We start from the raw sequence: 25,988 nt of genomic DNA on the forward strand, positions 1-25,988 counted from the left end.
CGCCCGGCCTGAACTGGCTTCTAGTTGGTTGGTTAAGTAAGAAGAGATTGAATGAAAGACAGACTTTCAGTTCTAATTCAGATATTCTTTTCTACACAGAAACATTGTCAATTGTTGCCGTGGAACTAGAACTGAAGGATTTCATGAATATTCTCCCAGAAGATGGTACTGCAGCATTTTTCTTGCCATATCTTCTCTATTGCAGTCGAAAGAAATCATTGACTTAAAGGTATCATTTGAAAAATACCATAATGGCATTTGAGACTGAATTTCTAAAAATTGAATGCCGAAGTACAAGTAGAGGAGTTTTTGATTTTATATATATCACACACACACACACACACACATATGATGCAAATGCTTTCAGGCTGCTTACCATGTAGTGGTAACTGTTCATTTCTTAATTTATGACCTCAATCAATTTAATTGTTTAGAATGTAAAAAGTCTTTAAGACATAATTCCTCAAAGAAGCCATATATTTTTTAAGGTGGGGATTGACTTTTATTCCAAGAAACAGCATCAGTTCACTGTTGGTGGAGACATGACAATCATTTTCATCCCAAGAACACTTTAAGGAAACATGTTACAAGTATGCTTGAAAGAATGTCACTAACTGGTCCACAATTTTATCTTCTTGATTTTTCCAGATTTCTCTGTTTTTGAGACAGATGTTAATGTTTTGCCATGGTAAAAAATTTCAAACCTCATTTTTTTTGTTCCTTTTCTTGTTACTTTAAGAAAACTCATTCTCTGTTTCTCTGAATCAAATGAAGTAGAAGTTTACAAAGCTAACTTTCTTCTTGTCTGGCTATTAACGTGATTTGTCAAATGCATGTTTTTTTAGCCAAAGCCTTGTTTCCATTTTTTGTTGATGTGTACTCTTGCTCTTTTAGCTAGAGTGTATGTGAAAATAAAGAAATATATCATTGTATTCAAAACCATGTGTCTTCATTTGTAACTTTTTGTTTAAAAAATTTTTAGTTCAAGTTTAGTTCATTGATATTATCCTCTGAATGCAGTTGAGACTGGGCAGAAATTCTACTCATGTGACATCTGCCACAGGTCTGTTTTGAAGCTTTTCTTCTAATGGCAATGTTTATCCTTACCAGGATTTAATCTATAGAATTGTGTCTCAACTCTGCTTTTCTCCAGTTCCAGATAACGTCCTTTAGACCATCTCTTCAGGGGTTCACAAAACTCAGATTTGCGTCATTCTATTTTATTTATTTTATTTTTTATTTCCTTCCCTCATACCTTGCCCATTCCCTCTGAATATTAGGTGTGATGTCAACAGCATGTTAGAAGGATCAGTGGGAAGGCAATGATTGAAAACATTTCAATGAACCTTAATAGTGTTCCTTTGAGGAGCACCCAGGAGAATATCTGGTCATAGATCTTTTTTTAAATGCAGTTTTATAAAACCCTAATAGTGGTGATACGATTAGACTGTATGAATTAGTTTTATTATCTAGTGAACAAGTGTCAGTCATGTATCATTATATAGTCTGTTGATCTTTCCATTTGCAAAAAATTAATAGTTTTCCGCCACAAATGCACAAAGTTGTATGTTTCCAGTCTTCTTTTAATGTTTATAGTCATTCCAAAGTAACATTCTATTTTACACTTTCACAAACATTGTTATGAATCATTGGTTTTTCTCTTTTTTCCACTTATCACCAATTTATTTCATTCAGCCAGACTTGGTGTCTATAGAAAAAGAAATTTTAAGACCATTATTAAAAATAATATATGGTTAAAAATTAGTGGATGGTTCTTTAAATGTATTCCAATTTTTAATGTTACTTTACTCCTGATTCATTTATATTTTTCTACTTTTTATGTGTTTAAAAATCTCTCATTCTATTGCTGTTTTATTTAAAGAAAGATTACTTTCCTGCCTACAAGATCTTTATTAATTGTAAAGGGAAAATGAATAACTTTACAATGGAGACACCTGGCAGACACCACCTTAACTAAAGCTTGAAGTTAACATAACCAGTAATGGAACCGATCAATATCTTGTGCCTCCTGATATGGTGTACTAAGAAACACACAACGTCATGCCGTGATAGTCTTGCCAAAAGTGCACAGCCTAAATCTAATCATGAGGAAACATTAGACAAACTCAAATTGAAGGACATTCTACAAAGTGACTGCCCTGTATTAAGGAACTATTCAGAGTAAGGGAGATTTAAAAGACCTGCCAACAATGCAGTACATGATCCGGGATTTTCTTTTTCTGTAAAGAACATGATTAGGATTATTAGCAAAATTTGAAGAAGATCTCTAGTTTTTAAATCATTGTTGCTTTTCTGATTTCGATCATTGTATTGTGGTCATGTACAAGAATATTCTTGTTTTTAGGAAAGATAGTTGTATGTACCTATACACGTCTGTGTGTGTACATATAGAGGGTGAGCATGAGAGGGAGACAGGAAAAAGAATGAGAAAGCCAATGTGGCTATGCAGTTCATTAATATTCGGGGAATCTGGGTGAAAGGTATATGGGAATCTGGGTGAAAGGTATATGGGAATCTGAAATTATGTCAAAAAAAGTTTCAAAAGTTTCTCTTCATTGAATTAATAAGTTGTTATATATTCAGTAAGCAAACTATTGTATTGGATTTGGGTACTTAGCTAGAAATACAGAATATATAGTCCCTGCCTGTAAGAAATTTAAAGCTAAGCAGGCTTTTCTAAGACTCATAATTAATGTAAACTTGCTCAAAGCTTTATTGGACTTATTTAAAGATGATTCAGACTGATAAACATGGCTACCGATTTTATGGGCCAAAGATAGTTCAAACTATCTTTTTTTATTCAGTCTGCTCCTTTCAGTCTCATGCAATACCTTTTCTCTTTGCAAAAGTCAAATTTCTCTTTAATTTTTTATCTAGTGTTGATTTTTCCTTCATATTTGCTATTTATTCTGTATTTTTTCCTATAGCTTTAAAAACTATCTCGCCTTTCTTAACCAAGCAGTAATCTCCCTCTTCTTTTACGGTTGTTGCACAGGAGGAATCTTCTCTGTAGCTGTGTGTGTAGGGTTACCCTGTAGTGCCATACTCTGCATGCCAGGCATTTGCACACATGAATTCCCCCAAATGCCTCCATGTTACTTACTCACCATTATTTTTCTGAGCAAGACCATCCTTTCGTGTGGTTTACATGGAACCACATGGTTACAAGTGTTATTTAAAGACTAAAGTTTTCTTTCTCATATTTGGCTCTCTTCACCTTGTTCAAGTTATTGGCATTAAATTTAGTGGCTTGTCTGTTAGAGTCTTTGATATTCTAGTGTTATCAGTGACTGCTCTAATAAAAAGGGCATTAATGGAAATAGTTTTTCATGATGTAAATTGTTTGTGTAAGACACAGGAGCAGAAATTAAAACTTTCCATTTGCACTAAAGATTAACCTTTCAGGGCTTTTTAAGTCTTCAAATATATTTACATTTATATTTTCTTCATTTGTATGTTCCCTTTTTCCCCATTTTAGGGAGGAAAGACATAGATTGGTTTTCTTTACATAATTTCCTCCCTTTGAATTTACCATTTCTAATTACAACAGTCCTCAACTCGAAAGACCCAAGAAAGACCAAAGCCTGCAGCCACAGTGCAGGAATCTTACAGAAAAACTGTTAATTTTTCTCCATTTTAAGTGTGTGTGTGTGTGTGAGTGTGTGTGTGTGTGTGTGTGTGTGTGTGTGTGTACCTACACATGGGGGGGTGGTTATTGCAGGGGTTGGGGAGCAGTGCATTTAAATTTTGTTTCTTCCCTGGATCTTTCACAAACAATAATCGGTAAGGTTCCTCCTTCCCCTTGGAAGCACAGAAAAGACACTGCCTATTTGAAATTACATTATTTGGGGTTGTCTTGGGCTTCTCTTACATGGAGGTGCCACCTAGAAAAAAACTTGTTTTTTGTTAAGAAAGAAATTAGATTCTAAATGTGTCTTATGTAAATAATGGTTTGGTTTTTGGTAAATAACTAACATGACTACTCCCTTATATCAGCTTTAGGTATAATTACACATTTGTATGAACTTAGAAATGACTGGTGCTATTACAAGTACTGGCTGTCAGGAAATGAGCAATATCCCTCACCATTTAGCAGGAAAAAAATGCTGTTTGGAGGTAGAGAAGGAAGAAATCGGGCAGCAGATTCACAAATGCTTCATATTGATGCTTCATATTGGGGGAAGTATTTAGGCAAAGTAGTTCCTTTAATTACATCTTTTATATATGGCTTCTAGAATTACTACCTGGATATTCACCTTCATTTTGTAGAACGGTGTAAGTGGTTTCCATTCCAGCATGAATGTGGTCGGTCACATGGCAGTGGAGTAACCAAATTCCAGGTGTTCTTGGAAACATTTCTAGGGTTTGGTATGTTCCAGGGAAAATGTCAAAGACATCAGAACTATAAACGCCCCTGTGCTTAATTAGAAAAATGACAAATAATGTATAATATTGTATATGAGAGTTCACTCATGTCATTTGTTAATGTTCAGCTCAGGGATATTGAAAAAATGGATAAATCTGTTTTTAAAAAATCGAGCTCGTTTCTGTGTTTAATACAAATGGTAAAATGTGATTTTTGTATTCCTAATAAGTCTTTGGTATCCACATCAAGTGGATGTGAAAGAAAGATGTGATGAGAATGAATTCATCAATCAGGACTACCCACAAACCTCCTGTACCTTGATTCTGGTTTGCCTGTTTGTCATAGCACTTAAGCTATACAAAAGGAACTCAGCTGTGGCCCCATTTCAGCCCTAGCCTCACTTTTGCCTGAATCTATCCTAGCTTGTCTGTGAAGCTTTAAGTCAAGGTAAATAATAAAGGTATTTTATATATAAATAATAAAGCAGAAAAGGAAGCTGATGAAAATGACAAAAACCAGAGGCACTTCAGGGAGTCTCGGCTGGAAACAGTAGTTGGGTGACAAGAGTCTATTTCTGCAAGAACAGAATTGAAAGCCCACTAAGAATACAATATATATATGTAAAACAAAACGCAGATAAAAAAACAGGCTTTCTGCAGTATGCTTTTTGATAACGTCTGCATTTTCTAAATTAGCCCACAGCATAAGGAAAAAGCATTTCCAGGAGGGCCACTGGCTTCTGCTGAAATCGGTACTGAGAAAGAATAGAAGTAAGATTGAGATGTACAGACCAGTTGCTTGTCACCTAACTGATCTTGCTCACCTTGGGCCATTTAAGATACAGAACTTAAAACAGGCAGGGCAAGGGTTATAATAAAGTCTTGTTGTGGTCTCTACTCTGATTCATCATTATGTGAACATTCCTACCATCTTTGTTAGCAATTCCACTGAGTTGCCTTAATCAGGAATCTGTGAGCAGAACTCCATGAAAATTCAGTTAAAAATGCAAATCCCAGGAAGAGCTCAAGGTGTAACAAAAGCTGGTGTGTCAATTGAAATTGCTGTGCCTTATATAGTCATCCCTCAGTATCTGTGGAGGATTGGTTTCAGGAATGCCCCCATACCAAAATCTACGGATGCTCAAATCCCTTATATAAAATGGCATATTTCCATATAACTTATGCACATCCTTCCATATACTTTAAATCATCTCTAGATTATTATAACACCTAATACAATGCCTACATATCATTTCATTAGCATGGATTCAACACAGTGCAGCAGATCCAAGTTTTGCTTTTTGGAGCTTTGTGGAATTATTTTTTCCTGAGTATTTTCAATCCATGATTGAATCCTGGATGGGGAATCCATGGATATGAAGCACCGGCTATACTCTTTGCAGCTTTTAATTTTTCATGAGTTTCTCTGAGGAAGTATTTTCTTCACTTGTATTAAAACATTTTCAAATAGAGCAAGAGTAATTGCCACGGATAGCTCTTACCTTGTATTGGAAGCTATGGCCATGAAAATGTACAGTGTGTAAGTCTATTTCATTGCCCATTCCCATCAGATACCAGTTGACTTCATCTCCCACGTGCATTGTGAGGCCTTGTAGGTTTCCAAACATTCTTCCATTAATAGCTAAGGAAAGTATATGGTTTTATGTTACTTTTCAGGATATTTTAAACCAATAGCTTTTTCAAAGAAAATATGATTATTAGGTTAATGTAAAGAATCTTTTTGATGTAATAGGACTTATTTTACTACAAATGAGAGAAATGGATACTTTAAAGTCAATAATATCACACACTGCTTTTCTAGGCACTTTGCACCAAAAGCCTTAACCTTAATTGTGGATTATTTCAAAGAAATGAGATTTTGGAATTGGAAAATAAATTAGCAAATGATTTTGAGTATAGTCCCCTTTTTGTTTTGAACAGAATTCTACCTGACATGCAAAGTGAGGCAGAAGTGGTTTATTTTCAGACAAAACAAATGAATAGTCTCCAAAATAATTTTATTTGAAAGAAAATGATAAAAAAGTAGAAAAATTGTTTTAGAATAATGTAACATACCATGCATTTTATTGCTTTCTATGAATTCCTCATCATCTTTGTTTACTTTCTCGGGGTGATCAGAGTATGTTTTGATGTTGTCATCTAAGTACCAAGATTCATTCTCATCAAAAACTAGAAACAGAAGGGCAAATTCCAGTTTCTTTCTGGGATTGAATACTTTCAAGTAATGTCTTCGACAAACAATCAGGGGGCCAATTAATCCACTGTAGAGGTCCTGGAAACAAGGAAAATCTTCAATAACCCTTGTGAATTAGGTCAGGATTTCAGAGAACTGAGACTTTGCACCCATGGCCTTAGGAATTTTGGAGAGACCAATTGAAGTAGCAGACTTTGCCCAATGTGGTACTGCCAGTTTAGTAACTTTTCACTTGAAGTAGTTAAATTGGAACAATGGTGAGTAGTAGGTAGGTCATGTGGGTGATGCTGACATAACAGAAGTGTCTGCAGAGGCAAAAATTCGCTCAGCTAATGAGCAGTGATTTTAAAAGAATCCCAAATGAACAGTGTTGGTTTGTTCCATAAACTCATGAACTCTTGAGTGTGAGCCAAGCACTGTGGCAGTCCCTAAAAAATCCATAGATAAATGAAATGTATAATAATAAATAGCACCACAAATACCAGATTTACTCATTTGTTTGAGCCAGAACTCTGAATTATCAAGGAGCTACTTCCTTCGGCTCACTCAGGCACTTCACCCACCTATCTATAACTGACTCCATTTCTTTTCTCCCTCCTCACAGTAGAGGTCCTTGAAATTTGCCTCAGGTATTACAACAGCCTCCCAACCTCCAGTCTCTTTCCCCTCCAAGCCTTCCTTCATTCCACCAGAATGAATGATCTGAAATGCAAATATACTGCCATTCTTTGTCAATTTTTCAGTGGCTACCTGTGACCCACAAGACACAAATCTAAACTTCTCAAATATCTTGAAAGGCCTTTGAGCTGTATCGTATTAGGAAATGTTAGATTTTTGTCTTGTGTGTCATAGGTAGCAGCATATTTGCTAAAGTAGTTTGCAAACAGCTTATTTTCCTAGGATTTTAACATAGAATTGGACCACAGGAAAACACTAATCTTGTCTTCCTTCAATTGTGTGTCTATTTTGGGAAGTGTCACAAAACAAATGATTTATATTTTACCTTAACTTGATCCACAGTTGAATAATAAGCCCATGGAATACAAGCAGAATCCTCTTTTCCAGCCCCAGATCTTTCTGGGATTTTCCATACGTAAGTGTGAGTTTCACCTAAATTCATCAAGTGTTAATGGATCTGGTTGTATTTGGTTTATATTATACACACACACACACACACACACACACACACACACACACACACACAGCCTTGATAACTAGGACCCAGGAACTGGAAATGTCAGTGTAATTAGTTTTTAAAAATTGTGGTACTCAAGATTCTTTTCAGGAATTTAGTTTTAAGATGAACTGTAAGACAAAATTTTGTCATTTTTTGGGTTAATTACAAATTAGCTATAACCCACTTGCCATACCACAAAGCTAGGAGGTGTACTTCCAATATTACAATTTGAAAAAACTTTGCAACCAATCTCTTCTTAGCTTGAAGTATGTTTTCCTAATATACTTTTTTCTCTTCAGATACCAAGTGATTTTTCCCCAGTGGCTGGCACCTTTCCCGTAATCTCTGCATGTGTATATCTGGACTATTTTGTGTAATTCCCTCAGCTTCAGCATTGGCTTCCTTTCCTTGTCCTCTCTCATGATCATCCTTAGTGAGCTCATGATTCCTGGCGAGGAGCCATTAGACCTCTTGATCTCATGAGTCACCGACTTGCCACGGTTATGTTTACCGCCCCCTCCAGTCCATCTCATTCTATCACACCATGTGCTGTTCTGTCACTACTCCCACATACAGGACATAACCACACCCTCGGCCTTGGCATTTTGAAGACGACCAGTTGCTTCACCCTCCTACTTTGCCAAGGCTCTTACCCTTTTCCCATGTGCTCTAGGCTTTTCTCCAGTCTGATCTGCATTTCCATTCACCTCAGGGCTTCCTGTGCAACTGCTCACAGACCTCGACTTTTGGCCATGCCCACTCACCAATCCCAGCCACACTCATTTTCCATCCCATTTATTTAGACCACAGCATTACATATTCATGCTATCACACTAACCTGCCAGAGTCCGACAGACATTCACTAGAGAATCAAGCAAGACAACAGAGATAGTCTCAAGTGATGTAGATGTCTTACTTTTTCTTCAAGCCTCAATCTGAGCTGTTCCTATGTCCTCACCCTTTTTCTAAGCAGAAAATTTCACTAGAATATAAAGTATTGATTCACCACCTGCACGTATTACTGTTTTGCCATCTCTGCTTTTACTTATTCTCATAATCTGCAAAATAACATTTCCTTCTCTTTTCCACAACCCTTTACAACCTACTCTTCCACCAGTGGTCAGTGCCCAAAACCTTGGGGTCATGCTTGACTCCTCTCTTCCCTAACACTCCCTAGTGCCCATTTTCCAGCAGGTCCTTTTAGCACCACCTTTAAAATAGAACCAGAATATGATAACATCTCACCACTTCAGCTGCTTCCACCGCCTTCCAAATCTCGATGATGATGATGATGATGATGATTTTACCCAGATTATTGCAATGGTCCTTAACTGACCGCAGATTCTGTCCTTGCCCCCTTATGGTCACTTAACCACACATCACCAACAACCCCTTAAAGAGTGTCCATCAGAACATCAGTCTTAAATCTCGAGTCTGAGGTCCTCCCTACTTCATCTGGCCCCTGCTCTCCCTGGATCTCATCTCTAGCATTCTGTCCCTTGTGTGCTTTTCTTTAGCCTCTGGCTGCCTTGCTACTGCTCAAACACACACGAGGCATGCTCCTGTCTTCGGGGCCTGGAATCAATTCGTGCACAATTACTTGAATTTCATTACTTCTCAACCTTTAGGTGTTTTCAACAATGCCACCTCCTCAAGGAAGCCCTCCTGACCCCTCTACCTAAAATAGCACCCTTGCTACACCCTGCTAAGTTATTGAGAAATAGTCTTTTCCTGGAAGCCAACTTTACAACTAATAGAAGAAGAAAATGCTCACCTATGTATATAATCTGTTTAAGATTTTACTCTATGTTTATTAAAGAAACATTTGATGATCTCCTAATACATGCCAGATACTGGACTAGATGGGGGAATTTAGAGTTCCAAGTGGCAGCCTCTGGCCCTTAGAACCACATGTGCTAGAGACAGACGTGGGAACATCCAGCCACATGCAGTGTGGTAGATGTCATCTGAGCTGTGTTCTAGCTGAGCGAGGAGACAGCATCTCTCTGATTCACCCTTGAGGATTCGTAGATGTCCACTACCTTCAGGTTTTTCTCTCAAGCTCTCCTGTGGACTTTTTTTTTTTTTTAATACGAGCATGTGCATGTACTTGCATACACACAGACACCTCCTTGCATCCCTTCTTCACAACTACCTCCCTTTTCACTTTCTTGGTCCAGAATCTCTATGATGAGAGTAATCTATGGAAAGGCTGTACAGCCTGTTAAAGTGCACCACCCCAACCCCGCCCCCGTGAGTACCTGGTAATGTTGGAGTAACTGTAGAACTCTCCGTTTGTACCCCATGGGCATGTATTGAGTAGGGCCTTGTGGCCATGTTTTTAAAGATAATTTTGACTTTGTCTCCAACATCTGCATGAAGTTGTGGACCTGGCAAAAGTGAAAAGGAAGAGTGTCCAATGAGAAGGTCTAACTTAGTAATACAAGCAAAGATCAGCAAAGATAACTTGTTTCTCTCCCCCATGGGTTTGTGGTATAATACTCTTGGATTTGATTTATACTGCGTCCCAGGGAATCTGGAATCAATACACTGGAAATAAAAATGGAGACCATTTGTTTATCTCTTAAGAGTTCTAGGGGAGGTTTGGCCTGAAAGTCCTTTGCAGAGTACCGGTCTAATCATGGTGGGTTGGATATCTGGCCAGGAGTCATTTTGCAGCCATTGCTGTGGGGATACCCCTCCCATTTCTACCCTTTATCCAATCTTAGCTTGTCTCTTATCTGGTAGGACTTTTGTGCTCCAGCAACAATGCCATTTTGCCTTGGTGTCTTAGTCTAGGGGTTGAGGATAACCAAGCCTCAGGGGAATGCTGACAGTATGGGAACACAGTGGGGTGGGGATGGGAGTGGGGGTCCCTGCAATTGATAGTTTTAAAGAAATGTCTCAAGACCAGTGTTGCTCGAGTTCTAGACATTCTGTCTTAAAGTGAGTCCTAAGAAATTGAAGGCAGCTTTTCCCCTGCTTTGTGCGTGGCACCATTTTTTCTTTTATTTCCTGTTGTAATTAATTTCCTTTTGTATATTTCTTCTTGTAATTAATCATTTATATTTTAATTTTAAAAGTAAATAGCTATAATTTGAGAGGAATGGGTAGGATAATGGGGATAAATTGGTTAAGAATTTTATTAGGGCCAGGTGTAGTGCCTCACACCTGTAATCCCAGCACTTTGGGAGGCTGAGGTGAGCGGATCACTTGAGGCCAGGAGTTCGAGACCAGCCTGGCCAACATGGCGAAACCTCATCTCTACTAAAAATACAAAAATTAGCCAGGCATGGTGGCTCATCCCTGTAGTCCCAGCTACTTGGGAGGCTAAGGTGGGAGACTCACTTGAGCCCAGGAGCGGCAGGTTGCAGTGAGCTGAGATCACACCACTACACACCATCCTGGGCGACAGAGTGAGACTCTGTCAAAAAACAGAATTTCATTAGAAAATAGTTTCTGGGAACTTCACTAAAACTACAGGCATCAATTTGATAAAAACAAAATGTATATAATTTCATCAGTATACGGGACAATACATTGTTTCCAAGAGAAATAAGTAATATTTTACTATGTCATATTATTTAATAAACATCGGTCTTATTTTATTAGATAACTAACTTTTAAATTTTTATTTGAACAACTTTGATATATGAACCAAGAAAATGAAACCCATAGACATGAATTGACTGTTACTGCAGGTAGCATCACATCATTAACCCACACCTGATAAACTGGAGATATTAACATACCTAGAATTCCCAGATGTTCTTCTTCAGCTTTTCTCTCCACTGGAACACGGAATGTGCTATCAGTATACTGCCGATACACAACTTTCTTGTACTTTGAGCCTATGTAAAACTCTCCCTTATCTAAAAATGCATTTGAAACACTTAAAGAAAAAACAACTAAGGTTAGTATTTGTCTTAATGAAAATGTAACTTAAGTTTTAAACTTTAAATTTTGAATAAAAATATAGTTTTTATTAGAGTAATTATAGTAGTTTTTAATCATCACTCTTTTATCCAAGTAAGAATGAATATTAAGACTTTAAAAGTATGTGTGGTAGAAAGCATACCTAGCCATTTGAGTGCAGCCATCTGAGTCCTGGCTTCTACCCTGCCACTAGCAAAAATTTCCTCCAGCTAGTCACTGCCTATTGGAACCTCAGTTTTTTCATCCCTAAAATGAGATATTTGAACAGATCATCTCTAAGATTACTTTATAGCTCTAAAATTTTATGAGTCCAATATTTCTGATTTATAGGAACTGAAATGGACATCTTTTCCCAGGCATTCCCTTTTCACTTACTTCTTTTTTTTTTTTTTTTTTTGAGGAGTCTCGCTCTGTCGCCCAGGCTGGAGTGCAGTGGCGTGATCTCCGCTCACCGCAAGCTCTGCCTCCCGGGTTCACGCCATTCTCCTGCCTCAGCCTCCGAGTAGCTGGAACTACAAGTGCCCGCCACCATGCCCGGCTAATTTTTTGTATTTTTTGGTAGAGACGGGGTTTCACCATGTTAGCCAGGATGGTCTCCATCCCCTGACCTCGTGATCCGCCCGCCTCGGCCTTCCAAATTGCTGGGATTACAGACGTGAGCCACCACGCCCGGCCAGTTTTCACTTACTTCTATTGGCACCTGTAGCCTTTTAACCATTTTACCCCAATTACAAAATAAAAGTTTACTCCTTTACACTGCAAACTATACTCACTACTGCTGTCAGACAGGTAACCACTGCCTAGCCACAGGTCACCAGTTGTGCTACGCACCCTGGCTCTGAACACCTGCCCACCCCAATCCCTCAGATCATCTCCATGTGGTCAGTGCATGATGTAAGTGGGATGATGGAGAGGAAAGTGCTTGGAAAAGTATGAAGAAAGGGCTAACTAGAAGTGATGAGAGATGCTGCTCTAAATTAATGTTTCTGAAGCTCTAATAATCATCCTCTACTTATATCTATTCATAAGAATTTATTTTGTACTTTTCCATGATGCACATGTTACTGGTAATTTTGTGCCATATTTTCCTGTAAGTTCTTAGAGGGTAGAGACTATATCTGCTATATCATCTTCAAGCATTTAAAATATTCCATACATAACAGTTTTAAGAATGTGAAATGACCGATTGTTAGACTAACAATGAAAACTCTGAAGGAAAAATAAGCAACAAACAGTTGCTAAGGGGAGTAATATTTCTGCTCTGAATTTGGGCATTAACTTTTGTTAAGTTTGAATATAAATGACAACATGAGGGCACATGAATGTGAGAAGACACTCCAGTAGAAAAGAAAGCAAGACTCCAAAGGATCAAAGAAGATAAATGGAAATTTTCCCTTAAGGAAATTGAAAGAAGCGGAAATGAATGAGGACAAGTTCCTAGGAAGTGTTTTGTTGTTGTTTTTGTTGTTATTGTTTAATGCAACTTTTTTTTTTCTAAAATTTGGTGTAATTCTTACTTCTCTGAAAAGGAAACCTAAAATTACTGCTGAAATTGGGAACCAGAGTCTGGAGAATTACTTCTGCTCTTGTAAATGATGCAGCTCCTTTTCCCACTCCCTTCGTGGGGAATAATCCCATTCCACCTCCACTGCTGCGATATGGTATGTCCTCTCTCCCAGGTAGAGGGTGGAATCCTCAGACTGCCGCCTGCATTGGTTCACAGTATATTTTTGCTTCATGCCGCCTGTGTAATGATCAGTTGTAAGGCATTCAACATTAAAAGTCCCTGGAGTGGTAAATAAGAAAACATGTCACTTCTTTGCTAGTGCCCTCTGGGGCTCTCCACCTTCCTCAGAATTAATGCTGAAGTCCTTATCGTGGCCTCAGTTAGGTGATCTAGCTTTCCACACCTCCTGCTCACCCTGCTCCATCCACATAGGCCTTTTGCTGTTCTTAGAACAGGTCAAGTGTGTGCCTGCCTTGGGACCTTTGCACTTGCTGTTTCCTCTGCCTTCTCCCCAAAATATCCTCATGGTTCATGCCCTCATTTTATTGTGGTCTCTCCTTAAGTAGCACCTCCTGAGAGAATCTTGACCCTTTCCCCTCTCAGTCACCATCCCCTTCACCTGCCTTATTTTTCTTTATGTACTTATAATCACTTGACATATATGTATATTAATATACTTGCTTGTTGTCTGTCTCCCTGCATTAGAATTTCAGCAGCATGAGACATCTTATCTCTTTGGTTCATTGTTGTATTTACATTTGTTGAAGGAAGGAAAGGGTGACACTGGGTTTGTCTTAAGTTTCAGTGGCGTATAATAAACCAAATAAAGCCTGAAACAAGCTAGCATATTTTCACATTTCGATTAAAATTCTTTCTCTTCAGTTTTAGTTTGTTTTACTCATTCACAGCCAGGTCTGTAGATGTCTCTGAATTTGCACGGCTACAATGCTAGAATAGAATATTCACTTGCAACCAACAAGCCAACACTACATCTAGGCTACAGAGACACGATGAAAAGCTTAGGTGCAGAATATTTATGGGAGTCATTTCCCTTCTAGACTGATTTTCCAGCTATCTTTAAAAGGACCATAATCTAAAAAGGGATCATCTTGAGGAGCCTATGCAAATGGAGAAAACCACACCCTGTTCTTTTCTTACTCCACATTCTCCTCAGTAACTAGGAAACGGACCTATCTGGTACATACTTCAGCTGATAGTGGCCCAGACTTGCTCTTTCAAAGATAGGAAGGGCAGTTGGGAGGGGGAAGGGATAAGTTTATCACCCAACCCATTCTGCTACAGGATTTTAAACCAAAACTACACAAATTCATCCAATAGAGACTTGGTTTTAAGTAAATATACCGTCTGTGTCAGGCCACATGTGGAGCGTAAGACTCGTTTGAGGGAAGAGGTTTGCTGTGTCTCTCCGTTCTCCTCTCCACAAATATGTGTTTCCTGAAAAGTATATTCCATGTACATCGGCCTCATTTCCGGCGCTGAATAAGTACCACACGACCGAATCTCCTTTGCACATATTGAGACCCGGCTGATTCCCATACATGAATCCATTCATGGCTGTAAAAGTTGGGAAATAACATTTTGGAAGTGGTTTAGATTCTACTACATGACAACCTCCCAGACTTTCCAGGACCAACTTTGTTTTTTTAACTTTTAATTTTTAAAAGACCTATTCAGGCTTGCCCACGCTTTATGTGTCAGGAGTGTCCTTGCAACTCCTTGCCGTTCCTGGCACTTCCAGAGCAGCCGCTGGCTGAAAGGAGCAGAGCTGAATGCATAGTTCTTGAAGTTCTATACTAGTGTCCCTAGCAACCTGGGAATCCCACTGCTCTTCCTGGCTAAAACAATGATTCTGTTATTTCCAGTTCTTTAAGTGATTATATTTGTGAGCACCCAAATCTGCGAATTATAACAGCTTTTCCTGTGCACCATATACTGGGAGTGTGTTGCTGTTCTAGATAAAAAAAAAAAAAAAGTCTCTAATTCATCTTGAATAACAGGAAAGGTCATATGTAGGAGGTTTTTTTCTTTATCTTGCATATTTAATTATTTTTGATGAATAATATTCTCAATGCTTCCAAATGTACAAAAATGCAGAATCAAAAGAAATATTTTAAAGATTGTGGGTAGCATGACTAGTACCTAGCTTAAAAAAATCAGTTTGTAACACAACTTTACATGTTTTTCTTCTATTAGCTACAATAATTTTTACTGATGTCCATTAGTGGTGTGGGCCTTTTGAATAATGAACTCACTGTCTCTGAGCTCTAACCACTTTTTAGAATTACACTAGGTATTTAAAAAAATCTGATATTAGACTTAAATAAAAATAGCTGGGGGTATTCCAGGGCACTGGTCATTTTTTAAAAGCTCCCAGGTGATTCTAATGTGCAGTCAAGGGTTAGAATCATTGAGGGCTGAGATCATATCTTTCTGCATATTGAATAATCAAATGAGCCCTGTCATTATTGAGCCAAAATGAGAAAAGCATCTGATCCAGTAGTTTTCAAACTGTAGCGTTCATCAGAATCATCTGCAGTTTGTTGAAAACAGATTGCCAGGATCCTTCTCCAAAGTTTGTAGGTCAGGGTAGGGGTCTACGAATTTGCATTTCTAATAAGTCCCTCAGTGATGCTGAGGCTGCTGATATAGGGACCACACTTGAAGGACCGTTCATGTAATTGACATATCTTGAATTAAGTGAAATAATGGATAATTGACTGACACATCAAATAACCAATGAGATTACCTTCAGGACACTATTGTAATCGTTTATTGAAAAATAATCAATGAGCAAAGCTCTTCACATTTTTGTTTAGTTAAAAGCATTACATATGCAGTACTAAAATAACTTGGTAGATTGGTGGATGATGCAGTACTTACAGTGCATTTTATTAGATTCCTGAAAGTCTTCATCTTCCTTATCCACCTGATCAGGTGCAGTTGTAAACATTCTAATATTATCTTCCAGGAGTAAACTCTCATTCTCGTCAAATACTGTAGGAAACAAATAGAACTCCTTGTCTACATCTTTCTGTAAATCAAAACAAAATGAGATGGAGACAATGAGTAAAGCAGAAGACTTCCATGTGCACAATACTATTTGTGCACAAACACGCCTAAGGGAAGGAATGAGAACAGAAGTTTCTGTTGCTCTTTGTAAACTAGGGTTCATGAAATATTTCAGTTCACCACCAGAGCTTTCTTTGGTATCTGTTTAGTGGATTTGTGGTTCAATATGGTAATCTGAGTCTCTCTCTGCATCTAAAAGTTCTAACTCTACCTTCCTGCCCACATTGTGCATACCAGTTGAAGCCTCCAAAAAAAAAAAAAAAATGTTAAAATAGGAAAGAATATGGGTCTGTGCTGGAAATCAGGGAAGATGTCATCCACATTCATGAAAACTGGAAGAATTCCTGTAAGGCAGAGCAGGATGGAAGCAGATTTGAGGAAGAAATCATCCTAGATGAAGAAATAACCTCCCAATGAATTTGAACAGAGATTCAAACAATCTCCAGTCAGCTGTTCAAACATTATCACCTCCTCCCACTTCTCCCAGTGGAAAAAAAAAAAAAAAAAAGGGAGCAGAAATGCATCTGGTCTATAAAATGATTCAGTAGTTCAGAAGAAGGCAGTCAAAGGAATCAAAGCAAATGAGCCCCTGAGAATAAGTGACTCTCAAAGGAGAGAATACGTTAGAGATTATTGCCTGTCTTTCCCTTAAGATAAGTCCTTCAGATACATGATAAGGTGATTATCAAATTGAAAAAAATCAAACTAAAGCAAAGACCTGAAGGTTAGATCCTGCAGAGAACTGAATCTATGATGAAGGTGATCTAAAGAAAACTCCCATAAATCAGAGGAGAGCATTTGAAGATGAAAAATATACACATTGTAATAATTTTAGAAAGAAGTTATAAAAGGAGGAGGCACAATCATAAGAAATACTAGTGGAAGTGTTTGTCACCACAAAGGGAAAAGACTAGAGGATTCAGATTCAAAAGCTTCCTGAAAACAAGACAAAATTACAAAATTAGTAATAGAGATCTATACCTAAAAATGTCCTGGTAAATTTTCCATTTTAAAAATGTTGTGAAAGGGCCAGGCGCGGTGGCTCACGCCTGTAATCCCAGCACTTTGGGAGGCCGAGGCAGGTGGATCACCAGGTCAGGAGATCGAGACCATCCTGGCTAACATGTGAAACCCCGTCTCTACTAAAAATACAAAAAAAATTAGCCGGGTGTGGTGGCAGGTGCCTGTAGTCCCAGCTACTTGGGAGGCTGAGGCAGGAGAATGGCATGAACCCAGGAGGCAGAGCTTGCAGTGAGCCGAGATCGAGCCACTGCACTCCAGCCTGGGTAACAGAGCGAGACTCCATCTCAAAAAAAAAAAAGGTATGAAACGAAAAAATCAGGTTGACATTGAAATTATCAAGTATAATAAATGCCAGAAGAAGATGAAGTAGCATTTATCTTTTTGAGAAGAAAATATTATGATACAAAAATGTAACACCAGGTAAAGAACAACAAAAGTCATTTTCAGATGTATAAGGATTCCAACAGGGACTGGTACAATCACCTATATACTGATCAACAGAGAAAACTTCAATGAAATGTTTTCAGGTCATGTTTTCTGATCATAATGCAATAAAATTAAAAATTACTAGTCAAGGACAAAAAGTAAAAAAAGAATGTCATTTTTGATCCAAATAACTTAGATCAAAGAGAAAATAAAAATGAAATACTGAGATTTGGTAAGTAACATCTGTGAGCACGCTGTAAAGAAAAATGTATGGAATGTAACTACACGTATAAACTAAGAATCTGAAAAGCTTTTTATCTTAAGACCAAATAAAAATAAATGTAAATATCTGAAAAAATTTTAAAATTAGTTACAGGGAAAAATTAATAAAGACAAAAACATAAATTAAGACATTTAACACAGGTAAAATGATTAAACCCAAAAATATATTATGTGAAAAGGCCAGAGAAATATATAAATCTCTGGCAAGTCTAATAAAAAAGGTGGAGAGAACCAAAAAATACCACATTAGAAATGAGAAAGAAATATAACCACATATATAGAGGAGAAAAATGTAAATCATTATATGCAATTAAAGTGATCAACTGACTTAGAAAGAAGTGCCCGACTAGACCAGTACTCATGGATGAAATAAAATAGTGATTAAAAACATAAACAGGCTGGGTGCGGTGGCTCACACTTGCAATCCCAGCACTTTGGGAGACCGAGGCAGGCAGATCACTTGAGGTCAGGAGGTTGCGACCAGCCTGGCCAACTGGGCAAAACCCCATCTCTACTAAAAATACAAAAATTAGCCAGGCGTGGTGGTGGGCGCCTGTAGTCCCAGCTACTCAGGAGGCTGAGGCACGAGAATCGCTTGAACCCAGCAGGCGGAGGTTGCAGTGAGCTGAGATCACACCACTGCACTCCAGCCTGGGCGACAGAGCAAGACTCTGTCCAAAAAAAAAAGAAAAAACCCCATGAACAACAAAACTACTCCTTTTTAAAAGTCAAAATAATTTTTACAGGCAGTTTCTTTCAACTCTCTAGGGAGCAGATGGTTCCCAAATATTTAGACTATTCCTAGTTTATTTAATAAAGATAGTATAACCATGGATATTAATATCTGAAAAAGCAAGCAAAAGCTAAACTCATTTCATTTATAAGCTTAAATGAGAAATTCTAAATCAAACACGATCAAATTCAGCCCACCAATATATTAAAGAAAAATTCACCATACTTCAGAGTGCAAGGATAGTTTAACATTAGAAAGTCCTTAATGTAGCTGGTCATATTTATTTGTAGTTGATCACATTAAAGGAGAAAAACTATATAATAATTTCAAGAAAATCTAAAAAGAAATTTTTATAAAATATGACATTCTGGCATTAGCTCTTCCCTTTGCTTTCCTCTCAGATCTTTGCAAGGCTGCCTCTTTGAAATTTAGGTATCACATTAAATATTATCTCCACATTATCTGAACTAGAATTTCTGTTCACTATCTCATTACCCTATTTTTTTTTTACAGAACTTGTCACTTTCTGGAGTTATCTATTTCATTTTCTTTTGTTTGCTTATCTTCATCTCCTTTCCTCCCATTCCCCTCCTTCCTCCCATATACACTAGAATAAAAACCTATCAGAGCAGGAAACTTATTTGTCTTATTTACCAGTGAATTCTGTACCTAGCACAGGATGTTTTTGAAGCAGCTCAAGTGATTTGTTTTTTAAACAAGTGATTTGTTTTAAAAACACTCAGTGTAAACTATAAGTAGAATAAAGCACAACCACTAGCCAATTCATACTTAGTGGTAAGATAAATAGAGATGTTCTCATTAAGATCAGACACAAAACAAGGCTACTGGCTATTCCACTATTGTTTAATATTATTTTTAATATTCTACCCATCATAATAAGGCAAGAAAATAGAACAAATTTGAAATACTGGCAATGAGAATTAGCATTATTTATAGATAATATAGAACCTATATGAATCAGTTGGAAATTACTTGAACTAAGAAATGAATATTTAAGACGTCCAGCTCCAAAATAAATGTTAAGCAATTAACAGCTGTTTCTGTAATGACAATATGCAACTAGAAAATACCATGTTATGCATTATATTAAGAAAAACAAGAATTCAATGAGAAACATGCAGGATGAATATGAAAAAGACTATAAGAATTTACTGAATAATTAAAAAGACAACTTGAATTAAAGGGCTCCTGAGTGAAAGACTAACTATAGCTAAGAGATGAATTCTCTCCAACTAAAGCTATTCATTTAATGTAATAATAATAAAAACTACCAATGGCAGTTTTTTAGTTTAACAAAATTATATTAAAATTGATCTAGAATAATGTATATGTGAGGGTATCTAAGAATAAAAGGGAAAAATAATTCTTTTCAGTAATGGATGAACATGTTCTATCATGTATTTAAAACTTTACAAGCTACAATAATAAAAACAATGTGGTACAGGTACTGGTACAGATAGGTCACATGGTAAACTAGGAAACCTAGAAAAATGATCCAGATATATTTAAGATTTATAATATGTTAAAGGTGACACTTCAAATCAGTGAGTAAAGCATAGATTTGTTAATATATAATGCTCAGATAATCTAATAGTTGTTTAGAAAAGATAAAACTTAGAGCCTTAGAGCTCTACTCACCAAACTGAAAATGTGTTACAAGTAGCATTTTTAAGATACTGACTAAAATGTTGATAAATATTTACTTACCTATAGAATAGAAAATAATTTTCTAAGTATGATACTTAGAAAAATAAATAAATAAAAATAAATAAAAGAATTGTATTAAAATTAAATAAAAAAACAAATAAAAAATAAAATTAAAATAAAAAAAATTAAAAAAAATAAATAAGAGAATAAATAAAAATAAATAAAAGGATTGATAATTTGGCTATGTAACACTGAAAACAGCTATATTGTCACAGGCAAACAAACAAAAAAGTAAAAACACTCAACTGTAAGCAATAATGGAATATGAAAAAATACATTCAAAAAAGAAAAAGACCTGCATTATACATAACAAAGATAATACGAATGTAGTATACACACACATATATATATTATATGGCTTAATATATAGATATTTTATGGATTAATAATTGAAAATGAATATCTGCCATCACCAAGAAATTGACTAAAGAAGTACAAATGGTCAATAAACATTATTAATTAAACTATAAATTTAAATGAGAATGAGGTGCAGTAATTCACCTATGCCGTTTGTAAAAATTTAAAACTAAGTATAAGTAAAACGGCAGAGAACAGCCTCTGTCCTACACTTTTTGCAGTGTTTTTCAAACTTTTCTATTGCAACCACATAAGAGGTACATTTCATGTTGTGATCCTATATACACACACACACACATACACACCAGAAAAGAAATTTCCTTAACCCTTACTTTTCTTTACTGTATGTGGTATACTCTAACATTGTCTCTTCTTTCCCACTTGATACTTCAAAAAATTCTAGTCGCTAGTTACAACCAACTAAATGGGTCATGATCTGCAGTTTGAAAAATACTACTTTATGAAGAGCAGTTTGACAAGCACATAAGTTGTGCCTGGCCTGTGACCTAGAAATTTAAGTCCCAAGATTTGTTCCCGTGAAGTAAAAATGGGCATATCCTACTGTTTAGTTAAAACAAAAAATAGTATGTCAAATACACTAGGTTCATCATTGTAAAAAATTGCAAACCATCTAAATGTTTGACAGTAGGGAACTGACTGAATAAATTATGGTGCATTCATATCATGAAATACTTTGCAGTCATTCAGAATAAGGCTGAAGTTTTTTTAATGATATAGAAGGGTAATCATAATATTTTTAAGTGTATAAAGCAAATTGCAAACAATATATGCAATTGTGATCCCTTTTTTGTGTTGAGACTATTTTCTTCTTTTACCTCCATATATTTTCATAATTTTCACAGTGTTCATGAAATACTTTCATATTAAAATGATATTTTTTAAAAAAGAATAGTTATAAAAGTCAGGAACTTGCTTTAGAAATTGATTGACTTCACATTGTGTTGTATGCATTTAGACAAGTTAATCATTCATTGTCAGCTTAATATATTTTAGCTTACCCAGGGCTTTAACCTATATTCATTCCATTTGTTTCTTTCAAAACGAAAGAATGCAACCCATCAAGATGCGTCAGCAGGGCAGCTATCATCTCCATTTTACAGATGATTCAGATGGGCATGAGAAATATTAAATAACTAATCTGTACCCACATGGCTAGTAGACTTCTGATGCCTCTGTAGGCCTTCCTGTGTTGTGATTTCTTCATTTGCAAAATGAAGATAATGAAATGTGCAGAAGGTAAATCTCATTTTAAATCTCAACTCATTGAGCATCAGTTCTTTGTCCACAAAATGGGCATAAAAATACATAGCCTCTTGTATTGTTGCAAAGGTTAAATAAGGTAATATGTGTGACAGTACCTGGAGAGAGTTTAATAAACATTAGTCTTGTTTTATTCCTTCCAAAGTAAGCACAAGATCAAGAATAGGAATCTAAAAGTAGAAAACCTTCTTTTTTTCAGTTACATATTTTAAATTTTTTTTTTTTTTTTTTTTGAGACAGAGTCTGGCTTTGTCCCCCAGGTTAGAGTGCAGTGACACAATCTCTGCTCACAGCAACCTCCGCCTCCCGAGTTCAAGCGATTCTTGTGCCTCAGCATCCTAAATAGCTGGGATTACAGACATGCACCAGCACGCCTGGCTAATTTTTGTAATTTTAGTAGAGACGGGGTTTTCATCATGTTGGCCAATCTGGTCTCAAACTCTTGACCTCAGGTGATCCACTGACCTCAGCCTCCTAAAGTGCTGGGATTACAGGTGTAAACCACCGCACCCAGACACATATTTAAAGTTTTAAGTGATGGTATTACCATTTACAAAGGCCAAATAAAAATAAAACATCTCGGCATAATCTTAAAAAAAATCCAAGATCCATATAAGAGGAAATATAAAATACTCTTGAAAAACACAAAAGTAGACTTGAACAAATGGAAAGACACACATTCTTATGTAGGATGACTCAACTTCATAATTATGTCTGTTCTCCCTACTTTAACTTATACATTTGAAACAATCTCAATAAAACACTATCAAGCCTTTTTTCTGGATCTAGATAAGTTCTTCTAAGGTTCAGTAAAAAGAATAAGTAGACAAAAATAGCCATTAAAATGATGGAAAAGAAGAGAAATGAGACATAGCTATAGCCATTAAACATATTAAAGGGCTCTCTAATTAAAGCAGTATGGTATTGGTGCATGAATAAAGACCAGCAGAACAGCATAGAAAATCTAGAAATAAACTCACTTATGTATAAATATTTTAGTAGATGATAAAGGCAGCATTTCAATCAATGCGGGAAAGTTTAGCTTTTTTGCAGATAACTGGATAGCCATATAGAAAAAGATAAATATGATCCACCCCTCGACTGTACCATTTATTTCCTATCAGATTTGTGAAAATCCCCAAATTTGACAATATAGTTTGTAATAATGCTGTGGAAACACAGATAATCTCACGTATACCTTCTGGAAATAGAAACTGGCACAACTACAGAGGGGGATTTGGCAATATTTCACAAAACTGTATAAGCATTTACCTTTTGTCCCAACAATACAATTTCTAGGAATTTATCACAAAGGTATGCTGGCAAAAATACAGACAGACATGAACAAAGCGAACAAAGCTGTACGTTGTTTTGTATTTGTGAAGGCAAAGACTAGAAACCACCCAAACACTTGTCAAATAAGGGACTGATTGTATAAACTGTAGCATGTCCACACATCAGAGTAATATATACTATGCAAAGAAATGAGGAATGAGCAATATTTCCATACAATACTATGAAGAGATGTTCAGATCCTATTATAAAGTGAAAAAAGCAAAGATATGAATACACACACATTTGTTTATTTAAAAATGGAAGAATAGGCCGAGACGGGTGGATCACGAGATCAGGAGATCAAGACCATCCTGGCTAACATGGTGAAACCCATCTCTACCAAAAATACAAAAAAATTAGCCAGGCATGGTGGTGGGCGCCTGTAGTCCCAGCTACTTGGGAGGCTGGGGCAGAAGAATGGCGAGAACCCTGGAGACGGAGCTTGCAGTGAGCCGAGATCACGCCACTGCACTCCAGCCTGGATGACAGAGCGAGACTCCGTCTCAAAAAAAAAAAAAAAAAAAAAAAGAATAAACTATAAAACAACAAAAAAAAGTTAACCATAGTGAGGTATGAATATCTTACATAAACGAATATTACAGTTTTAAAAGCAATTTCTGAAACAGAGAAGTACAATGAATTAACCCTCTATATCCAGTGGCGGCAAAACTATGTAGAGAAGAACTATTCCAAGTGACTTTAAATATGTAATTTGGCTAATCTACTCTAAGGACAAAAAGAGTGGCGAACAAATCTTAAAACTGTTTTCAGTAATTATATTGTTGATTGTAGTGTTGGAATTTTGATTCTGAGACTGTTGTGTGTATATTGTGGGATGAATCAAGTGAATATGTTGGTGTCATTAAAAAAATGAGATTTTTCAGTGCAGTTTAAGGCAGATACAAATATAAGATTGATGCAGTCAATAACAAGCCAAAAAATCTGTAGACTCAAATTTGAATCGAAAGTATTAGTATGAAATCATGATGAATTTATCTGAAAAGTTTTTTCCCATTTTCTTCCACTGAAAAGACCCAGAAACAATTGTTTGCCCAATAGCAACAAGCAACTCTAGTGCCCACATTGTGGTTCCAAAAATGATTCCTCACCAAAAAAACAAAGAAACAAAAAACCAGGGCTTTGGGGAACAAATGGTTAGTTCCAGTTCTGGCTCAGAAAATGGGCAAAATGAGCCTGGTGTCTGGTTATACTAGAAAGCAAAGAATCTTCAAAGACTACTATGATGTAAAAATAAAGGAGTCAACCTGAACAAGTCCTTCAGTGTCAAAAAGGATACTTTGAACATCAGTAGGAATAACAGCAGTGAATTGTAACACACCACATATGCTTAAATCTATGAGTGCACAACGCTACTTAAAAGTAAAAAAAATATTGAGAAGCCTTTGAAGCATGCTAGAGGAGAGTGATTAATTTGAAAACTTATAAATATAGGGAATGAATCAAGTATTTGTCAAACCCTTTCTATATACTGTGTACCTCAGGGTAACCAAATAATTCATTAAGAAGTTTCTGTTTATAGAGAAGTATGCCAGCTAATAAAGAAAGGAAGATGGAATTAGAATATTACTATTATGCAACACTGATTAGTTTATGAATCTAGGAAACCATCATCAGTAGCTGATAACATCCCCATTTAAGGGACAACTGTAAATTGTGTACTCCCTGATAGAAGTGCCCAGTACCACATTTGAAGCAGTCTTGAAAGAAAAAAAAAAATCTGAATTAGATCAAACTTTTAGATGTAACTACTAGTTACAGGAAATAAAAGCAGAGAGAAAGAAACATGTTTTAGCGATCCCCAACATTTCTCACACCAGGGACCAGTTTCATGGAAGACAATTTTTCTACAAAAAATTGGGAAAGGGGGTGGTTTCTGGATGAAACTATTCTACCTCAGATCATCAGGCATAGATTCTGATAAGGAACATGCAACCTAGATCCCTCACATGCACAGTTCACAATACGGTTTGCACTCCTATGAGAATCTAGTGCCACCACTGATCTGACAGGAGGCAGAGCTCAGGCGATAATGCTTGCTTGCCTGCTGCTCACTTCCTGCTGTGCAGCCCAGTTCCTAACAGACCACCTAACAGGCTCACCTCCTGCTGTGTGGCCCATGGGTGTGTGTGGGGGGGATGTTGGGGACCCCTGTGTTAAATGATACCATACGATAAAATAAGTAAAATCAAGACATGGGAAACTTCTACAGGATCAATGACTCTTGCAACAGAAAAATTGCAAGTAAACAATCTTAGGAAACATATAAATTGATTGTAATATGTGTAATTGTTTGGATACTGATCCAAACAACAGACCTAATAAGTCAGTTGGGGAAATGTGAACATTGATTGGCTATTTGATAACTTTAAAGAGTTATGATATGTGTTGTTATTATTTTAAGGTGTGATAATTGTAGGCATTTTTAAAGAAATCCTTATCTTTTAAAGGTATATACTAAAGTATTTTTGGAGATAATGATGAGGTTAGATAT

The 25,988-nt window shown here is 36.5% G+C and overlaps 2 protein-coding genes across 7 annotated transcripts in view; one reads left to right on the forward strand and one right to left on the reverse strand.

Annotated features, from left to right (window-relative positions):
- Positions 1-939, forward strand: part of HPS3 (HPS3 biogenesis of lysosomal organelles complex 2 subunit 1) — a 41,658-nt gene extending 40,719 nt beyond the window's left edge. For 2 of the 4 annotated variants that reach the window (XM_054481111.2, XM_063662332.1), the window contains one exon: positions 100-939. In XM_054481111.2, coding sequence (XP_054337086.1) covers positions 100-227 — 128 coding nt within the window. In that variant the 3' untranslated portion in view covers positions 228-939. The remainder of the gene's footprint in view (positions 1-99) is intronic. The other 2 variants (XR_008501539.2, XR_008501536.2) reach the window with 2 other exon arrangements.
- The window catches only part of CP (ceruloplasmin), a 59,240-nt gene that overhangs the window by 9,623 nt on the left and 23,629 nt on the right, over positions 1-25,988 (reverse strand). Inside the window, exons 10-19 of one of the 3 annotated variants that reach the window (XM_054481110.2) lie at positions 16,123-16,273; positions 14,584-14,796; positions 13,293-13,500; positions 11,531-11,670; positions 10,040-10,168; positions 7,605-7,711; positions 6,463-6,679; positions 5,889-6,028; positions 4,278-4,440; positions 1,566-1,708 (exon numbers count right to left, since the gene is read on the reverse strand). In XM_054481110.2, the coding sequence (XP_054337085.1) occupies positions 1,692-1,708; positions 4,278-4,440; positions 5,889-6,028; positions 6,463-6,679; positions 7,605-7,711; positions 10,040-10,168; positions 11,531-11,670; positions 13,293-13,500; positions 14,584-14,796; positions 16,123-16,273 (1,485 nt within the window). In that variant the 3' untranslated portion in view covers positions 1,566-1,691. Of the gene's footprint in view, positions 1-1,565; positions 1,709-4,265; positions 4,441-5,888; positions 6,029-6,462; positions 6,680-7,604; positions 7,712-10,039; positions 10,169-11,530; positions 11,671-13,292; positions 13,501-14,583; positions 14,797-16,122; positions 16,274-25,988 lie in introns of those variants that run through there. The other 2 variants (XM_054481109.2, XM_054481108.2) reach the window with 2 other exon arrangements.

The sequence above is a fragment of the Pongo pygmaeus genome, chromosome 2 (assembly GCF_028885625.2).
Source record: "Pongo pygmaeus isolate AG05252 chromosome 2, NHGRI_mPonPyg2-v2.0_pri, whole genome shotgun sequence".
Lineage (NCBI taxonomy): Eukaryota > Metazoa > Chordata > Mammalia > Primates > Hominidae > Pongo > Pongo pygmaeus.